The sequence below is a fragment of the Lissotriton helveticus genome, chromosome 3_1 (assembly GCF_964261635.1).
Source record: "Lissotriton helveticus chromosome 3_1, aLisHel1.1, whole genome shotgun sequence".
In the NCBI taxonomy this organism is placed as follows: domain Eukaryota; kingdom Metazoa; phylum Chordata; class Amphibia; order Caudata; family Salamandridae; genus Lissotriton; species Lissotriton helveticus.
The window spans coordinates 408,120,026-408,141,053 of record NC_136061.1 but is presented as its reverse complement, the minus strand read 5'-3'; the positions used below and the strand labels follow the sequence as shown (position 1 = coordinate 408,141,053).

The 21,028-nt window shown below is 48.7% G+C and overlaps 1 protein-coding gene across 2 annotated transcripts in view; it reads right to left on the bottom strand.

Moving 5' to 3' along the window:
- The window catches only part of CASP10 (caspase 10), a 147,907-nt gene that overhangs the window by 48,965 nt on the left and 77,914 nt on the right, over nt 1-21,028 (bottom strand). For both annotated transcript variants that reach the window (XM_078680203.1, XM_078680204.1), the window contains 3 exons: nt 20,168-20,270; nt 11,381-11,516; nt 7,277-7,395 (listed from right to left, as the gene is read on the bottom strand). In XM_078680203.1, coding sequence (XP_078536329.1) covers nt 7,277-7,395; nt 11,381-11,516; nt 20,168-20,270 — 358 coding nt within the window. The remainder of the gene's footprint in view (nt 1-7,276; nt 7,396-11,380; nt 11,517-20,167; nt 20,271-21,028) is intronic.

Below are 21,028 nucleotides of genomic sequence, written 5' to 3'. Positions count from 1 at the left end.
CACGACACAGGAATTCTCCCTTGCCCTCGGTCTGATCACCCGGCAGTTCGGATGTTAGTGTCTCTACCTCACGGCCAATCTCCTCGCCGACTATGGAGCCTTAGAGAAACCATGCTGCAGCGCCCCTCTGCGGTCCAACAAGTCACTAAAACCATAACGAATTACTTGGCCATCAATGATACCCTCGACGTCTCGATAGCAACCCTGTGGAATACCTTAAAGGCGATTGTTAGAGGGGAGTTCCTTGGGATCTCCGCAGCTGATAATAGATTAAGGAGGGAGAAAAAGGACTAGCTTTCGAATGCAGTGCTCGAAATAGAGCACATCCACCAAAGAACCGGGGGTCCTAGGATCTGGAAACAACTCAAAGCAGCGAGAGCTCAGTTAGCAGGTCTGGACGTAGATAGGGCTGAATAAGCTACCCTCCGGCTTAGACATGCCTTTTACATGGGAGGGTACAGGTATGGGAGGCTTTTGGCCAATAGGCTATGCGCACAACAACAGGCATCACATATCTCCGGGGTCATTGACCAATTTGGCCAGGAACATTCCACCGATCAGGGGGTAGCTGAAACATTCTGGCAATTCAATTTTATGCGACATTATACGTAGTCCAGCGCCTCCCAGGAGGGTCCAGCACATTATCTAGCTGGGGAAGCCACAGCTAAGCTGGTCCAGAGTCCGGTCCAGGAGCTTGAAGCCCCTATTCAGGTGGAGGAGTTCATCTCGGCAATATCTAAATTAAAACTTCATAAATCCCCAGGCCCGGATGGCTTTTCTTCCGCCTTTTCAAAAACCTTCTGTACGATCCTGGCTCCACTGCTGACGAGGGTGTAGAACTCAATTGGGGCCTCTTGCCCTCTCCCATCATCGATGCTGGAGGCGCTCGTTACAGTGATTCCAAACCTGGCAAGGATAAACGGCTGTGTGCTTCCTACCGCCCAATTTCCCTCCTCAATGTTGACTGAAAGCTTTCTACTGGGATCCTGGCTCAGCGACTTTCCTCCCACCTACCCAGATTGATTGACCCGGGCCAGTCTGGCTTTGTCTACAGGCGCCAATCCTCTTGATAATACAAAATGCCTCCTACACCTTATAGATAGATCCGAATGGCTTTCCGGCCGAATGCATGATTTTCTCGGTTGACGCTGAGAAAGCGTTCAATAGAGTTCATTCGACTACCTCGCACAGCGCTTCGCTCACTTTGGCCTACCACAGCGTATCATCACTTGGGTCGTTAGCAGCTACTCTAATCCTACTGCCCTGGTACGGGTTAATGGGCTCTTCTCGAAGGCCTTACCCATCAGGCAAGGAACATGAAAAGGGTGCCCGATGTCACCCCTTAGGTTCGCCTGATATATGGAGCCTATGGCCCAGCGGGTCAGGGACGACCCCCACATTACCAGTTTGGTGGGGTGCGAAATAAAATCAGTCTGTATGCTGATGACGTGGTGGCAACTTCAGAGAATCCTAGGGACTCTCTTCAAGCTTCGTTGGCGGAGCTTGACTGGTTCGCTCTGGTGTCTGGATTCAAGATCAACGTGCATAAGTCCCAAGCCCTTAATTTATCTCTCCACCCGAATCCTTGGTAATCTTGCAGCAGTCCTATCACACTCAATGGGCATCGAGAACAATTCCCTACCTGGGTTTGCAGCTCTCCGCCGATATAAAGACAACTAATATGACAAACTAAGCACTAATCTTGTGCCATGTGTGGGACTGTCTCCGGAAGTGGAGACCTTACTCTTTCGTGGCTGGGCCGTATAGAGGCCATTAAAATGACCATTCTCCCTAAGATAATATATATGGTACAAATACTCCCACTTGTTCCCCTGTCGGGAGTCATCCTCTCATTCCAAAGAGATATAGAGCGCTTTATATGGCCGTATCAGCGACCCCGGCCCCGTAGGGAATTGAGCTATAGGGGCCCTGTAGACAGGAGCTTTGGCATTCCTAACCTGCAAGCATATTGGTGGGCGATACAGTTGCAGGATTTGGTGGAATGGTCCCGCTCAGAATCCGAGAAGCACTGGCTGTTTATGGGCATGGCTTTGGCCAGACAACCATTGTGGGGTGTTCCCTTCCTCTCCCGCTCTGCCAGGCTTTGGAACCTATACCTCCCCAAGGTGACTCATACCGTTTTATTAGCATGGGATCGGGTGGCTAGCTCCCGGGGCCTTACACCTTCCCCTCACCAATTACACCCATAGTACATAACCCAGAATTCACTTCGGGCTGGACCCGATGGCATTCGCACATTGGCCCAAAGAGGGCCAGCGCTCCATAGGGCATTTTTTCAATACAGCGGGCCCCAGTCTTTCTCCGACTTTCGCATGGACCGGGATGTTCCTGAAACGGAGCGGTTCCGCTTTTTACAGATAAGTCACTGGGTGATGCACCCGGAGGTACGCGAGGGTGCAGAACGGCACCTCACCGCCTTCGAGAAGTGGCTACTTATGAGGCACACAGATGCCCACCTGACAACAGACTTCTACAAATTCATATGGACCGCTCCTGGAACTGGGAAATTCCCTGGACAGTTGCGTTGGGAAGGGAAGCTGGACCTTTTTGACAAAGAATATGTGGTCTGACGTGTATTACAGAGCCCGGCACACTGCACGTAATGTAGCATCCATCGAAACCGCTATGAAAATTGTCACATATTGGTATTTGACTCCTCCTCGTCTACACAAAGGGATCCCTTCTTGCAGACCATACTCCTGGAGGGCATGTGGCTCATTGACACTCTCACCCACCTCTTATGGGATTACACTTCCCATTTGGAAACAAATCCTTGACAGCATCCACTCCCACTTTGATACTGAGATCCCTCACCTTCCCATGTATGTCCTCCTGGGTCTCCCTAATCTGCTCACCTTCCCACTCCAGGGCGCAAAGGGGCCAACAAATTGCTTTAGCGCTAGGGGCTGCCCTACAAAATATTCTTTCCCATTGGGGCACTCCGAAGATACAGACCTACCTGCGGTGGCTCCATAGACTCTGGGGATTTATCGGGATGGAGAAAATGTCACTCTCGCTCACATGCCCAGGTACCTCCGTCCTTGATCTGTGGCAACCTTTTCTCACACTGCTGACTGAGGAATTCACAGAACTCACCTGGCCTAAATACCTGCGGATCTTAAGGCTTGCGGAACCACCCCCAAACGCAGACACGGATGATCACGCACACCATTAGGACTTCTTTTTAGAGGAAGTCTCGTAGTAGAGGCTTTGGAACCTTGCGGTCTTGGTTCAATTCGCTCAAAGGTTGGAGGGGGAGGGAGGTTTCTACTTTTTCCTATTGTTTAATATTTCTTACTGTCGGATGAGATAGTCACGCTGATGGGCTACACTACGATAAGCATAGCATCTGTTGGATTTGTTTGTTGGTTTATGTTCTTGAAATCAATAAAAAATGTAAACATAAAGAGATCACCTGCATGCCTCATCATGCCTTTAAGCATAGGGAGTGTTTAACTTGACCTGTGTGTGGACTCAAGTGTTTCAAATAAAAAGTCCTCTTCTAATGTCTCTTTAGGTACAGCCACTCCATGATACTATGCTGCTCTAGCAATGAGCTGTTGGTAAGCCATATTATCGTCTGGTGGTGATGGCTTTACAGGGTAAAGGTCTGGGTCATTATCTACTGGCGGGTCAATGGTGTAATTATTCCGTGGGTCTACAGACAAATTAGTATTATCATCACCATGATCCCCATCTGGATCTGTATGTGGAGTTCCCTGAGGTGTTATGTGTAAGGGATCTTCAATTATTAACTGAGGGGAGGCTGGGAGGCGGAGAGGGTTGTAGAACAGGATAAACAGGGCTGGTAGCCATGTCCTTCTTCTTCAGAGGAATGTTATAGGCAGTATCCTCCGAAGGAAGTTTGTTTTTTGCTGGTGTTCTAGCTGAAATATGTCCAGTATCAGGATTACTATAAATCTTTTTCTGTTTAGGATCCAATTTGGCTTTAAGAACGACTAAAATTGGATGTAAAGGCTTGGAGACACTGTCTTTAGATTTGGGCGTCGAAATCGACTTGTCTTTGGTAGCAGAAGGTTTCGGCTTCGAGCATGCTTTTGTTTAGAAGAGAAGGCTTTCGGCTCAGAACTAGATTTGTTTTTGGAGCCGGATGGTTTTGAATCCGAAGGTAATTTTGGTCGACTGTGTCCCGAGCCGGAAGGCTTGACGGTTTGTTGCAGTGCCGTGCCACGAGCCGACAATGCACGAGCCTGAGGAGATACGGCGAGGAGCGGGAACCCAGTGGGGCAATCTCCGCATGCAGTCTACCAGCACGCCGGACAGGTAGAGACATCAGTGGGCCGACCAAGAGGGAATACAGAGAAATGGACCCCTCGGGGCACGCTTTGATGGCCGTTCGATCCAGAGATTGACACCAGGGGACTATTTACCGAACGATGCCTGACCTTAAGATGGCAGCCCTCACCTCCTCATAACTGAATATCGAAGGCCTTTCTGACAACTGGTACCCCCTCCTCCCCCCCGGGACAGCCCATAACTAGCGATACTCTGAAGAGCAGGGGACCTGGAGAACCTCTTCCCACGTCTGGCGATCCAGAGATTGACACCAGGGGACTATTTACTGAACGATGCCTGACCTTAAGATGGCGGCCCTCACCTCCTCGTAACTGAAATTGAAGCCCCCCCCCCCCCTGGCTGGACAGCCCACAACTAGCGATACTCTGGGGAACCTCTTCCCACTTCTGTCGCTCCTGACTCCCTGGACCTGCTGACTCATGCCTGCTGAAGCCATACTGACCTGCCGAGGCCCCTCACACCGCGAATGGACTGTGATGCTGCTGTGAGTGAAAACCAAGTCAGAGGGGTCTTATAGACGTAGTCTGGGATTGGCAATGCTGAGCTTGCGGACTGGTGTGGTCACGATCCTGCATGACTGCCGCAATCAGGGTGTGCACAACCAGCCTACGTCTCACTGAAGCCAGCACTAGCAGAGTTAATGGTCGCTTCCACAGCGAAGTAAACTGCACATCTGGGAGTCCCCCCTTAACGACTAGCTATCACATTTAAATAGCGAGCAGAGAAGCACCTACAACTGGAAAGTCGCATGGAAGCCCTGAATATCATTGCCTGGCCGTGTGGAGGACCGGGGCCCTTTTGGGAATGTTGCGCAAAGAACTCCGACAAAAACAATTGCAATTAGAAGCGCTTAACAAGCATGACTACGTCTAAAATGACAGCCGCAACAAACCCTCCTGCGTCTCTCATGACCTTATCTCCCTCCTCCCCCAACCCCTTACCTCTCTCCGCTCTACTCTTCTCCACTTTCCTGCTACCGACCTTTGCCCTCACCTGTCCTGGCCCTTAGTCCCCACCCTGTTTATCTGTGAATTTTCCCACATCAATTGAGATCTAGCTATTTTGTCTGATGCCCAATGGAGCTACCTGGTGTAGCTATAGGGGAGACAGGCCGGGGATTCCCTCCTTGGACGTCACCTACCCAGTCGGTTTTTAGGCAGACTTCCTTTCGTCTCTCCTGTCGTCTATTGCAGCATCCTCCTTCTATTTATGTCTCTCCTTCTCTCCTCTCTCAATGCACGGAGACGGAACTATTTTGTCTGATGCCCAATGGAGCTACCTGGTTTAGCTATAGGGGAGATGGGCCGTGGATTCCCTCCTTGGTCGTCACCTAACCAGTCGGTCTGTAGACAGACTTCCTTTCGTCTCTCCTTGTTGTCTCTTCCCTTATCCTCCCTTTCTCGCCTCCCCTGCCCCCCCCACTACTTTTCTCTCTCTTTTCTCTCCACTCCCAATGTATTGCCTTTTTTTTTATGTATTGTGTAATTGTTGATCTTCTTCTGTTACATTGTTGATTCTCATGTAAAGCGCTCCGATACCTTCGGGTCTAGCCAGATATATATTAAACTCCTTAAATAAATAAAATAAATAAATAAACATTGTCTCAGTGCCGACAATGGCCAGAAGACAGAGGTGGTGCCGTAACCGTATGTGTTTTGGAAGAGGATTTAGGGGGAAAGAGGTCTTTAGTACTCATGGCACATTGTGCTGGAGGCACCTCTTTCAGACTTCAGATCGAACTTGGAACGGAGAAGGCCTCTTCTCTTCGGCGGTTGCTTCCATCTCCTCTTGCTCAGATTCTTCCCCAAAGATATCAGCAGTGTGTTGGATGCTTTGACGTTGCATCTCTCGTCGTCGAGCCCGACAAACATGTAGAGTCTTCTTGGACCAAAACGATTTACAAGAGTCGCAGTCTTCCTCCTTACAAACTTGATGTAGGTCAGTGCAAGGGTATTTGGCGTGGCACTGAGGACAGAATTGGAATGGAGTCCGTTCCATCGGCAGAAGGCTGGACCGAGGCAGCAAGGCCCGACGGCCGCCCACGAGGTTTTAGATCGAAAATGGCTAATATATTGGAGCGATTCGATATGGGGAGAACAGGGAAACATGTATGGAAACAATACCGTCGAGAGTAGAGTGTATTGCACACTGAGGGGAATCCGAAGAACAGTTTCGAACTGGAGCGCAGGAATACAGGTCCGAACCCGATGGCGAAAAAAAAAATAATTAACAATGGAGTCTGAGCCCATGTGCACTATCACTAGGAGGAGTCACCTTACCTCATGACTGGAAAGACTTCTTCGAAAAAAACAACTTGCAAACATTCGGACCCAATACTAGATGGCAGGAGTATGCAAAGCGTGTGTATCTACAACACACTTGCCTCGAACATTAATGTACAATTAATCTAAATGGGAATAATTTACATGGTTAAAATTTAGTCTGGCAATCTGGCATGGACTAACATTGGAAACCCTTAACCCATTGAATGCCACTTCAGTCATTCCTTAATGCCAAAGATGTTTATGAGCATGGTGATGGATGTGTTATAATGTCAGAGGGATCAGCTCCCCCCAAACCCCTAATCAGTTTCATAGATACCTTTGGGATCTCAGAGTCCCTGCAATGTGACTCAAAGGGGTTACCAAACTTTAAATGGTATTTTTTTGAGGCGCTTGTGTTCTGCTGCAAGAAGATACATTCAATACAATTCCACTCAATGCCATACGGAGCTGAGGATGTGCTAGTGGGTGTTGCATAACTTGTGCTCTGTAGGGAAAAGACGTAACCAAGGGATGTTATGTCAGTACATGGAAGGTGATACTGAGTACTGAGAAGGGCATGCAGCATTAGGGGCGAACAAAGCTCATCTACAAGGGAGGGGATGTAGAAAAGAAACCACAACAGGAGGTCCTCCCAAAAGCTGTACCCACACTACCGTCTGGCAAGGAAAAGATTCAGGTGTGGAGTGGTATCCCAAGTGAGGCTTCACTGCAGATTCCTCCTGGCTTTTTGGAGCCTCCAGCACAGGTGAAGTTTCCTGAGATGGCAACCGCACTAAAATCACAAACAAAAAGAATGGCTTACTGTCATGGCCTTCTACATATGTTTAGGAAAGAGACTGGGCAGCAGAGGCAATGGGTTGGCTGGCCATATAGAACTCCTCGGGAATCCAGATTGTGATGATATTAGAGAGCTAAAAAAGTGGCAACTAACATTTCTGTTGGTCCTAAGTTAACTTCAAATGGATTACTCTTCTAGAACTTCTAGGAATTATCCAATATATTTGTATTGGTCTTTTTCGCAATAAGATGAAACACAGATTCTAGGCTGCATGAATCTTACTGGCAAAATAAACCATAGTGGATGAAAGAAGGATTAATTTCTTCTGAGCAGAATTAGGAAATAGTTATATCTTGCTCTGGTCTAGCGGTCAACTACGTTTCAGGTTTTCTTGCCACCATTCTTAAAATAAATTGTAAGCCATTTGTTTACATTTAGCTACTCTGCAAAGGCCAGCAGCTGGTAAATGGAACAGAATATGCGAAGTTCTCAGTTTTCTTTTGTAGCATGGTAATTATCCATCTGCTTGTATTAACTATTTAAAAATAATTTAGACATTTGACACACTTAAATGTTTTTTTGTATATGTTTTAGGTTTATATTTCAAAAGTGGAAAAATGCAAAATGTCACTCTTTTTCCCATTTGTCTATTGGCATGGACGTAAAAATAAGCCAACTGTTAAAATCAAAAAATGCCACCCAGGTCACTTCCCTGAAAACAAACAGCAAGAAAAGGTTCAGGAATAGTTGATGATTGCTATTCAATCTGGAAAGCTTTAATTCAGCATTCTGATGCAAGATAAAAGGCGTTCGCCGCACCTCCTCTTCCTGGGTCCCAGCAGCCTCTGGGACCCAGACTCCCATCCAACCCAGTGCTGCAGAGCAGCAAGAGGATTGGTCTGAGCAGGCAGGAAAGATGCCCTGCTCAGACCAGGGAGTCTGTGGTGTTTCTCCAGCCCGGTTGCTCAATGCCGCTGGCTGGAGAAAACCTAAGTGTGCATGTGTGTTTCGGTCGGCCTGAGATGGCCAGCCAAAACACATATGGGCACTCCTCTTTCCCTCTCCCAATACTCGACCCCGCCCCTCCAGACACCGCTGGCTAAGAACCGCTAAATGTAAAAACAAAATTATACAAGAGCATCGTTTCATTTTACATTTGCTGGATCTCAGCCAGGCAGTGGGGCGACGCTCCTCCGCCATTGCAGAGGAACCACCACTGGGATCTCCTGACCCCCGCAATGCTTCTGAAGTTTCAGGTGGGAATACATTGGAAAACAGAAATAGTCAACGGGAATCGAAACCCTACAGTGCATGAAGTGCACAATGCATAGTAGGTAACCACTGTTAGGGCGATCATCTTTGGCGAGTGAGAAGGGAATAGGAGGAACCTATCGGAGGGGGGAGCGGGGTGGGGGAATGATGCCCTGTACTTGACACAAGCCAGGTACCAGCCCAAAGATTTAAGTCTGTGAACTTAAGTACACCTCCCGTTCATATGGTTGAACCACAAATTATTATTATTTAAGCTTGTATAGCGCTCAGCTCCCCCCAACGGGGGGGGTCCCGGCACTTGCGGATACAGTGAAAGGTGAGTTAGAGTTGTTGCTCCCTAGTTTGCTGCGGGAGGCTGAAGAGCCAAGTCTTCAAAGCCTTCCGGAAGATGAATTCCGATTTGGCTTTTCTAAAATGGTCGGGCATGGAGTTCCATAAGGTCGCAGTTTTAATGGAAAAGGACCGTCCTCTAGTTCTGGACTTCGAGAAACGGTATATGACAAGGTACTCGCGATTATTACATCTTACGGTCCTAGACTGATGGTATTTGCGCACTCTCTTCTTTAGGTATTGTGGACCAGTATCATTAAGTGCTCTGTATGCAAGAGTTAGTGCCTTAAATGTAGTTCTTCTCTTGACAGGCAACCAGAGGAGACTGCGCAAATGAGGGTATTTGTGATGTCTTAGTGGGATGTTTCTGATGAGCCTAGCGGCCGCGTTCTGCACTATTTGCAGTTTTCTGAGCAAGTATGCTGGCAGTCCCAAATACAGGCTGTTTGCATAGTCCAGTTGTGATGTGATTACTACATGGACTATTTTTTCCTACAGTCCATTGATAGAAAATAGAGGAATCTTAGGCGGGCCTTCATTTTCTAGAAGCAGGCTGAGGAGACTTGGCTTATTTGGGTCTTATATGACAAGGAGGTATCTAGTTTGAAACCTAGATTCCTGGCAGATGAGACTGGGAGGGGAGGGGGATTGAATTCTATAGGCCACCAGAGATCTGATAGTGGGGGTGAGGGCTAGTTGAAAAATAGCACCTCTGTTTTTTCTGTGTTCAGCTTTAGGCAGTTAGCTGTCATCCATGTTGAAATGTCCATGAGACACTGCCTAAAGTTTGAAAAAATGGCCTCAGGGCGATCTTTGAAGGAAAATACTAGCTGCGTGTCATCAGCATATGAGATAACATCAACACCGTGTTGCTTTACCAAAGTGGCAAGGGGGGCAAGATCGACATTAAAAAGGGAAAATAGACATTAAAAAGGGTTGGGCTAAGTGCCGAACCCGGAGGTACTCCACATATCAGAGGGCGCGAGCTAGAGGTGTAAGGATGCAAGCGGATTCTCTGGGAGCAGCCTTCCATGAAGGAGCTGAACCAAGCTAAGACAGTCCCCGTTACTCCTAACTGTTGAAGCCGGTCTAGAAGGATTTTATGCGAGACTGTGTCGAATGCTGCCGAGAGGTCCAATAGCACCATCATTGCACAGTTTCCTTTATCCATAGTTTCCCTGACAGTTCTTGCTACCTCAAGTAGTGCCGTCTCCGTGCTGTATCCAGCTCTAAATCCCGGCAGGGTGTCATGGAGTCGTTTTTTAGATTCAAGGAATGTTGGTAATTGTTTTTGCACTTCCCCTTCAAGAATCTTAGCAGGCGCTGGCAGGAGGGAGATAGGTTTAAAAATGTTCAGAACAGTGGGGTTTGCGTTCTCCTTTTTGAGAATTGGTTGGACAATAGCAGTCTTCCAGCTAGATGGATAAATGCCAGTTTCCAGCGAGGTGTTCCAGAGCTGGTTTAAGGCAGGATTAAGCAGTGGCGCTAATATATTTAAAAAAATCTGGGTGGGCAGGGGTCAAGTGGAGAACCAGATTTAGTTTTTTCCAACTGCTTATAGGATGTGGTCAGATCAAAAGGGCTAAATTCAGACCATGTTGTTGTTGGCAGGTGGGGAGGAAATGGCGTAATAGGTAAATCCTTCACCGAAAAGGCAGCATAGATGTCTTGTATCTTCTCCTGGACTAAGACCAAAAGATTTTCACAAAGTGTGGCAGAGGGGACGATGTTACTTGTCAGGTCCTCTGGTTTAAGGAAACCCTGCACAATTAAAAAAATTCCTTAGAGGAATTGTCCGCTGATTTTATTTGAGTAGCAATGTAATCCTTAATAATATTGCGTTTTAATTTGTGAAACTGTTTATTGCCTTTCTATATTTTTTTGGGCTTCAGGGTCGTAGGCTAAACGCCAAAGTGTTCCAAGAAGGTTTGAATTTATTTTGGCTATTATTGACCCGGTCTTTATTCCACCGCAGTGCTGTCTGCACTTCTAGGTAAGGCGATATAAGACCCCATGGCAATTTGCAATAGATGCCCCGTCGCAAAGATAGAAAAGTACCTTTCAGAGGTGTTTATAGCTTCTAATCAAACTCCGTAAGGGAGCATAGCGGAGCCGTGCAGTTAACCTGAGAGTCTGAACCGATAAATGTTCCTTTACACAGACACCCCACACACTGGACAACCTCCTGCCCTCCTACCATCAGGGATTCAGAGAAAGTGTATGTACTCCTATGCATATCAAAAGCAAATGCACTTATCATTAGCCGTTCCATAACGAGCAGGTGTGGCGGTGAGGGAAATCCACAAAACATGGGTAATACACAACAGACATAAAACACATGCAGATCTCTCTTCCAACAAGTGTGTATCACACTAACCTTGCTCTGCTTTATACTTTGTGATTTTGTTCACAATCTCAGGTGAAATGTTTTTGCAGATCGTCTCCAAAAACTCCAGATTCTCGGGCGATATGAGGGCCTGAGCCTCCATGAGGGTCAGCAGATGCAGGGTGGACTGCGAAAGAAAACAAGCGTGAACTCTAGAATAATCCCAGCAACCAGAATTAATCGATACAAACCAAAACAGGCAATAGTCACAAATACTAAAAATATAGTTATATAGCTCACTTTGTAGTTTCTAGGCACTTCGAATCGGGCGTTAATTATTATCCAGCTCTATGTTACTCCTATCAAACTTGCAAGAACAAAATGTTGAGGGGACCGATGCGATTCGAACCCAAGATCTTCAGGTTAAATGACTAAGCACTCCTTCTCCCCTTGTTGGGGAAAGATCCAATATTTATACTCTGGAGTCTCAGCGAACCCGCTGAGTGAGTCCACTGTGCCAAGGGAGCCACTCACACTTGCGGTATGGTATGGCACCCCTTGCCAAAGCACTCCCTCTCCCCTTTTTGGGGAAGGATCCAGTATGTAGGCCTTGGAGTCTCAGAGACCTCTCTGAGAGAGTCCACTGCGTAAAGGGAGCCTCTCGCAATAGAGATAGGGAAGGGATACCACTTCCCCTGGGATCACAGCTTACTGGACTTTGGACATTGCCTTGACTCGTCTATCGGTTTGTGTCCCCGTCACCCTTCCCCTCTTCTCCCCATGCTGTGACTCTCATCCTCCCCTCCCCTCCTCTTTCCCACCTTCATTATCTGTCTACTTCCCCTACTCCAACCCCCCCTAAATCTCTCACCTTGCCTTCTTTTCCTCTTACGTATTTGTGCTTATTGTTTATCTCGACCTTACAAGTAACTATGTTGCCATGCTCTAAGAACTGTGTAACCTTTGTAACGATGTAACCTGTTACTATGATCTGATGCTCATGTAAAGCGCTCGGATACCTCCGGGTCTAGCCAGCACTATATAAAACTTTTAAAATAAATACAGTGTCTACCTTACTACTCCAGTAAGGTACATTTTACTTCTCACAGGATGAACCATTGGGCCTAGGCATATAGACAACCATGCTACCGGGGAGTATTAAAGAGAACTGAGAAACACAATGCTGCCAAGGAACTCGAAGAAATGAGCTGCAGTGCAAAATGTACAACACTGCGTGAAAAACAAAACAGCTATTACAAGCTGCATGTCCTTTTCCAACCCCTACGCAAAACTGCATGCCCCATGGTTTACTTCTCTATATGTACTTGTCTGAAAGGCCCCCGTCTCGCATCACAGCCCATAACTCCTCCCTTGCCACAAACTGGCAATCACTTGCCTTCAAATTATCAATCTAAGCTTCCTCTAACCTGTCAATTCACCCCTCTAATAATGTGTACAAACTAACATATTCTAAATACCCCGATCCCGCTAGCAATTACATCAAACTTCCCAGTGAGAGCCTCCTCCACTATCAATTCACCTGAGTAACCATTCTCATGCAGCAGCGGCTCCTCCGCAATGGTGGAGGAGTGTCACCCCACTGGCTGGCTCAGAGCCAGAAAATGAAAAATAAAATAATGTTTTTGTATCGTTTTATTTTGCATTTGCTGTATCTTAGCCAGCTCTGTAGAGAGGGGCGGGGCCTAGGCATGGGAGGGGGGAGGAGTAGTGCTATGTGCACTCCCTGTTTAGCCGGCCGTCTCAGGCCGACCAAAACACACATGCGCACTTAGGTTTCTCCAGCCTGGCTGCAGCCTGACTGGCCTGAGCGGAGTGTCTTTCTAGCCTGCTCAAGCTAATCCCTGTGCTGCACTGCAGCACGGGGATTGGATAAGAGTCTGTCCCAGGGGCTGCTGGGACCAGAAAGAGAAGAGGTGGCGCGACGTGACGCTGGAGGCGAACAGGGGCTAAAGGTAAGGTTATATATGATTTCTAACACCCTTTTCCCGTGTTATCCCCCGCACTCCCCCCTCCTGCGTTTTCTCCACTGGCCCCACCACCCTTTGTGGCAGCTGCCACTGTTCCCATACCACATCTGTTTTCTTTGATTCCACCATAAACAAACTGGTGTAATGCATCCAAGGACTTCTTCTGGGATCACAGGACTAACCTCACTAACCAGAAACCACTAAATAAACAGATAATGAATATGCTACTTACCAGTATGCATCTGTTCTTGGCATGTAGGGCTGCTAACATTCATATCTTAGCATTAGATCGCCGCCTAGTGTTGGGTCCGGATGATCGCACATTGTTGTCCTGGAAGAGTCTTCGAAGTATCCTGAGATAGGTGGCTCCTCCCCTGGACTACAGTGCGCATGGGCATCGGCTCCATCCCCAGATTGTTTTTCGCCATTGTGGCAGGAGATGGAGTGAAAAGTGTAAAGGATGTCCATGCTAATGAATAAATACAATAGTATATCTGCAGCTGCGACAGGCACCGGGGAGGAGGGCGGGCGATATGAATGTTAGCAGCCCTACATGCCAAGAACAGATGCATACTGGTAAGTAGCATATTCAGTTCGAGGCATGTGGGCTGCTAAATTCACATCTTAGCATAGAATACATAGCAGTCCCTCCATCAGCGGCGGTTGCCCGTGCCAGCTGCAGAAACCTGAAAAAGTGTTTTGAGAACAGCCTGTCCTACAGCAGCTTGCTGCTTGGAATGCACATCAACACAGTAGTGTTTTGTAAAGGTGTGTGGTGTAACCCACGTGGCTGCTCTGCAAATATCCTCTAAAGGAATGTTCCCTAGGAAAGCCATGGATGCCCCCAGTTTGCGTGTGGAGTGCGCCCTTGGGGGTATTGTTAAAGTGCGCTTGGCCTTTTGATAACATATCTGGATGCACTTAACAATCCATCTGGCTATCCCTGCTTTGGAAATAGGGTTGCCTTTGTGTTGTGGTGCGAAGGCAACAAAAAGTTGTTTTGTCTTTCTAAAGGGTTGTGTTCTGTCTATGTAGTACATCAACGCCCTCCGTACATCTAAGGTATGGAGCATTCTTTCTGCCACCGTCTGCGGGTTTTGAAAGAATGCTGGCAAGTCAATAGTTTGGTTGAGATGAAACTGTGACACCACCTTCGGAAGGAATTTGGGGTTAGTGCGTAGCACTACCCTATTTGGATGAATTTGAATGAATGGCTCTTGGATTGTGAGCGCTTGCAGCTCACTGACACGCCTCAGAGACGTAATAGCTACCAGGAAAGCTACTTTCCACGTAAGGAACTGGAGTTCACACGAGTGCAGTGGCTCAAATGGCGGTCCCATCAGTCTGGTGAGAACGACATTGAGGTTCCACACCGGAGCTGGCGGTGTTCTTGGGGGAATGACTCGTTTCAGACCTTCAAGGAAGGCTTTAATGGCGGGCACTCTGAAGACAGAGAGATGCTGCCTGTTTTGAAGATAAGCCGCTATGGCGGATAGATGTATCCGAATGGAAGTGTACGCTAGATTGCACTTGTAAAGATGCAACAGATAGCAAATGATGTTGGGGATAGATGCGTCTAGCGGGTTGATGTCATTAGCTGTACAGTAAATGACAAAACGCTTCCATTTCGCAGCATAGCATGCTCTGGTAGTTGGCTTCCTTGCCTCTTTGATGATGTTCATGCATTCTGGAGGTAGGTTAAGGTATCCAAACTCTAGGACTTCAGGAGCCAGATCGCCAGGTTGAGCTGTTGCGGATCTGGATGCTGAATTTCTCCATGGTTCTGCGTCAAAAGACTGGGCGTGAGGCGCAGTCTTTGATGCGGTACCACTGAGAGTTCGAGGAACGTGGTGTACCAAGCCTGGCGCGCCCACGTTGGAGCAACTAGGATGAGAGTCATCGCGTGCTGCCTTAGCTTTCTTGCGACCAGCGGTATTAGAGGGGCTGGCGGAAAAGCGTACGCAAATTTGCCTGACCAGTTCATCCATATCGCATTCCCCTGCGACTGTGGGTGAGGGAACCTGGCGGCAAAGTGTTGGCATTTTGCGTTTTCGTTTGTGGCAAACAGGTCTATCTCCGGATGACCCCACTGCTGGAAGTACGGGTGGAGGACAGATGGGTGTATCTCCCACTCGTGCATTTGATGGCTGTACCTGCTGAGCAGATCCGCCATCTGGTTGTCCTTCCCTGGGAGGTGTTCTGCCATGAGGAAAATGTTCCTCTGAATGGCCCACTTCCACATGCTCTGAGCCAGATGAGACAGCTGTGGCGAGTGGGTGCCTCCCTGCTTTTGAATGTAGTACATCGCAGTCATGTTGTCCGTCCGGACTAACACTACCTTGTTGCACAGATGTACAATGAAGGACTTGATCGCCATGAAGATTGCCATCAGTTCTAGATAGTTGATGTGCATCTTTTTCTGCTGCGTCGTCCATAGTCCCTGCACTGTGTAAGTGAGCAGATGAGCTCCCCATCCCTGGAGAGATGCGTCCGTTGTCAGGATAATCTGCGGCACAGGCTCTTGGAACAGTCGGCCCTTGCAAAGGTTGTGTGGAGTCCACCAATGCAGAGAGTCGTATGCCCGACTGGTAACCAACACTAGGTCTGTCAATTGCCCCTGAGCCTGTGTCCACTGATTCGCTAAGCACTCCTGGAGCGGGCGCATATGTAACCGTGCGTGAGGGACTATGAAGATGCAGGAGGCCATCATGCCTATCAACTGCATGAATACTCTCGCCGGAAGCGAGTGTTGTGGTCTGAACTTTTGGATCAGAGACTGCATGCTGTCTATCCTGACCTTGTTTGGCTGAGCCATGGCCGTCAGGGTGTTGATCGTCGCACCTAGGAACTGCCGGACATGTGCTGGTTGTAGATGCGACTTTGGGTAGTTCAGCGAGAAACCCAGATCGTGAAGAAGGTGAATTGTAGTCGACATGTCCGCGGCGCACTGTCGTTCCGACTTGGCTTGCACGAGCCAGTCGTCGAGGTAGGGGTAGACATGGATGTTCTGCCTCCTGAGGTGCGCTGCTACTGTCGCCAGACACTTGGTAAACACCCTTGGGGCTGTGGTGACTCCAAAGGGTAAGACCTTGAACTGGTAATGCTTGCCTTGAATAGTGAACCTGAGGTATTTCCTGTGGGACGGGTGTAGTGGAATGTGGAAATAAGCATCCTTGAGATCTAAGGTTGCTAAGAAGTCCCCTTGGTTTAGCAAGGGAAGAATCTGCTGCAGTGTAAGCATGTGGAAATGTTCTGACAGTATGTACAGGTTGAGGGGGCGTAGATCTAGAATGGGTCTGAGAGATCCGTCCTTCTTTGGAATAAGGAAGTACAGGGAATACACCCCTGTGCCTTCCTCCCCCACTGGCACGAGCTCGATTGCTCCTTTTTGCAGCATCACCACTACTTCCTGCTGCAATAAGAGCAAGTGCTCTGCGGACATAGGCCTTTGCCTTGGCGGGATGTTGGGTGGAGTGGATTTCAACTCTAGGCAATAACCATACTGGACTAGTTGTCGCACCCACCTGTCTGTGGTGATGTTTCTCCAGACGGGCAGGAACTGCTGCAGTCTCCCCCCGACAGGTGTTAAGTGGTCGGGGGGCAGTGACAGAGAGTCACTGTTTGCTTGGGGTAGAGGAGCGGGAGCTGTTGTTTCCTCTGCCGCGACCTCTGTTGCTGTTATTTCTGTAACCTCCCTTGTTCTGCTTTTGGAACGAGGATTGTGCTCCACCTTTTGAGAACTGAGATTGTTGACCCATTTGTCCTCTGGTGACTCCACGTGCACCTGAGCGACGAAAATTGTTGCCACGAAACTGTTGCGACTGGAGGGCCCCCATGGACTTAGCAGTTTCTGTGTCTTTTTTTATTTTTTCTAGGGTGGTGTCAACATCTGGACCAAACAGACTATCAGGATTGACTGGCTGATTAAGAATGGTTGTCTGAATATCTGGTTTAAACCCCGAGATGCGGAGCCACGCCTGTCGTCTAAGCATAACGCTAGTGTTGATAGCTCTAGCAGCTGTGTCTGCGGCGTCAAGTGCACACTTGATGGCTGCGTTTGAGATTAGCTTCCCCTCCTCAATAAGCAGTTTGGTGCCTTCTTGGAACTTTGGAGGCAGGTGTTGTATAACCTGTTCTAGGGTGTCGTAATGCGCCCTATCGTAACGTGCTAAGAGTGCCTGTGTATTGGCAATGCGCCAAAAGTTTGCGGCCTGCGCAGCTACTCTTTTGCCCCCTGCCTCTAGCACTTTGGACTCCTTATCCGGGGGAGGAGCTTCACCCGTTGTCTGGGAGTTGGCACGTTTCCTGGCATTGGCGACCACAAGAGAGTCCAGTGGCAACTGTCCCCGAATGTATGCGGGGTCCGCAGGTGCAGGTCTGTACTTCTTTTCAATGCGTGGATTGACCACTCGTGACCTGGTAGGCTCCTTAAAGATATCCCCCGCATGCTTGAGGACTCCCTTAAGCATAGGCAGCGTTTTTACTGTCCTTTCAGAGACTGAGAATGTGTCGAAAAGGAAGTCTTCTTCTATCGGGTCAGCATGCATGTCCACATCATGATTGGCCGCTGCCCTCTCAAGTAGCGCATGAAAACCTGCTGAATCCTCAGTTGGGGATGCACGTGCATTAAAAAGCTGTGGGTCCTGCCCCACATTTTGGGTGCCCTGGTCACCAGTGTCATCATATGAATCCGGTTGTGCATCTGGTTCATTGATAGGGAAATTGTATTGCTCATCCTCATCATACCCCTCACCCGCAGAGTGTTCTGGTGAGGGAGTAGGGCTCCGTCTTGGAGGAGGCAGGATTGGTTCAGTGAGGCCTGAAGCATCAAGGGGCACCCTTTTCTTTTTCAGTGGGATGACATATGAGTCCACTGACTCTGAAGTTATTTTCCTCTTATAGAGGGTCAATTTGCCGGTATCTGCGTCGATGAACTGCTCTGAATCGTCCTCTGATTCGAGTACCCGACGTGGAAGTGGGCCAGCCGTTGAAGAAACCGTCTTCTTCGGTGCCGATTTGGTGGAAAAGGCTTTCGGCGCCTCCTTTGGCGGCAAAACAAAGAGAAGTTTGCCAGAAGGCTTCGCTGGATTGTCCGTTTGTGCCTTCGGCGACGAAATCGGAGCCGACAGAGCAGAGGCCTTCTCCCTAATTCGCTGTAGTGATGCGGCGACGAGGGACGCCTCACTCTCAGTTGGTTTTGGAGCCGACGAGGATGTTTTAACCTTTCCTTCGGATCCGACGTCTTTGTGGGCCTTGTGGGCTTTCGACGCGGAACCCGCTGTCACCGACCCCGAGTCCTGGGACCGGTGCGCAGACGTGCCAGTCTTCGATCCGTGCGCCTGCGTAGACTCCGTGGAGCCGGCCTTTGCGGGCTTGGACGGCGGCGCCGATGTTGATCCGTGCCGACCATCTTTTTTAGAGGACCCCTCCTCCGGCGTCGATTTCGAATGAGCAGCAGCGGAATCGACGGACTTCTTCGACTTCTGCGGACCGGAGGTCGACGGAGTCGATGGATTAGCGGGTACAGTCGTTTTCGCTGGCACGGCAGCCATCTTAGGGACGCACGAGTCCTTAAGTTTCGGTTTCGTTTTCGGGTCGGCCATTTTAGATGGAGTCGATCCCAATGCTTTCGGTTTCGGTTTCGATACAGTCTGCTCAGCAAGTAAGTCCGTGGCCGGGCCAGAAGGCGGGGCTGTGGCTTGCGGCATGGGGTCGTGGGTAAGGCCTACAGGCGATCCCGTGACCCGGTCGGTATCCTCGAAACCTTCGGGGCAGAGCTCGTCCCCTGAGCTATCTGCCGCGGCCCCATAAATCTCTTCGTCGTCTCCTACCTCGTCGACGTATTCAAGGCCTTGACCCACGACTCCGTCGTCGTCTACCGGATCCGCCTCGACCTCCGTCTCGGGTGGGGAGATCTGAAGATGATGACCCTGGTCCTCTTCATCTTGGTCGCCGAAGATGTTTTCCGGATCCGGGGCCGCTTGTCTAGCTTCCATGCGCACCGCGCGCCGAAGCTTGAGAGTCTTCTTAGAGCGGAACTGTGCACAGGCCTTGCACTTGCCGTCGTCGTGGTCAGGCGAAAGGCACTTGTTACAAACGGGGTGTAGATCGATGTGTGGGTACTTGGACCCACAAAGCGGGCAGTATTTAAACGGGCTCCGCTCCATGTCTGAAAAGTTTTGCAGTCGAGTCGCGATGAGAAGGCCTCAAAGTTCGAAAAGCGAAACAAGACTCCGCTTATTCCGGCTCCAAGAGACGGAAGACTCGAGACCGTGCGCAGACAATACCGACGCAAAAAGCGAGGCCTTTTGGCCGCTAAAAGTTAGTTTTTTCTCGGTTTCGACAGAGAGACGTCGAGACCACATCCGAACCCAATGGCGGAAAAAAACAATCTGGGGATGGAGCCGATGCCCATGCGCACTGTAGTCCAGGGGAGGAGCCACCTATCTCAGGATACTTCGAAGACTCTTCCAGGACAACAATGTGCGATCATCCGGACCCAACACTAGGCGGCGATCTAATGCTAAGATGTGAATTTAGCAGCCCACATGCCTCGAACCCTTTGTTTCAGCAGCTGTGTGCTTAGGGGTAGTAAGCACAATTACAATATGTGCAAGCAATACAAAGTCAGTAGTGCGGTGTAGTAGGAGCTGGGTCGCTCCTGCTCCATATTTTCATTTTTCTGTTGTACATATTTTGGCTCTCTTCTTTACTTGTCTTGTGAACATGTTTAGCTCTGTTATTTACTTGTCTTTTACGTGCAACCTATCCTCTTAGGCCACTCCCTTCAACTAAAATCCCCATGCTCATATGGGTGCAGGTTACCCGCCCGCCACTAGCCCATGCTCACCAAAGTCTCTCTGTGTTTTTTGGGAAGCGTGTCCTGCAGAAGGAACATGATTTCATTGTGGTCTTCGGTGCCAATGTCCTCTGAAATGTCATACAGCAATTGCCTGCAGGAGAAAACCAAAGATGGGTAAAACGTTACAGTTGTCTTCCTTCTGCCCCTGAATAATGATTACAACTTAAACAAAATGACTGCAAAATTGCAGCATTGGTGAAAAGTGATGCCTCAAGGTTAGCCGACACCAGTGTAGAAGTAGGTGTGGGAGACACGGCAATGGAAAATGGCTCCATGGTGAGATGGAAAGGAGCAGCAAAGTGGTCTGAACACAGAGGTGGAATTAGAGTAGAACCAGACAGGTCTTTGACACTGGAGAAGATAGGATCAAGACTATGTCCCATCAAGTGGGCAGCTGAGAGAACTTTTAGAGTCAATGCAGACGCGGACAGCGCAGCTACAAGAGTGGTCAAGTACACGAGGGTAGTATCCTCCAGGTGATAATTCAGAAAGGTAAAGGTAGCATAGGCCATAACTTCATCTAGGTTTTTATAACTAAAGCTGTTGTCATGTCCCAGAGGGTAATTGATCCACGTTTTATGTGCACACTTATTTCTGTCCTTCCCTTGATACCCTGCTTTATCATTCTCGCTTCCCTCCAGCTCACACACACACACACACACATTACATTTCCTGACAGTCATAAGTTTTGTATCCTATACGTCCCTTTATTCATCTTCCTTTTACGTATTTTTTAGTGTCACCTTCTTCACACACCTTTATTTTTTTTCACACACTTCTATCCCATTCTCACTCACCTCTCACTGAAATATTCCTCTTACAAACACACATTACTTCCCCTCCCTCAAA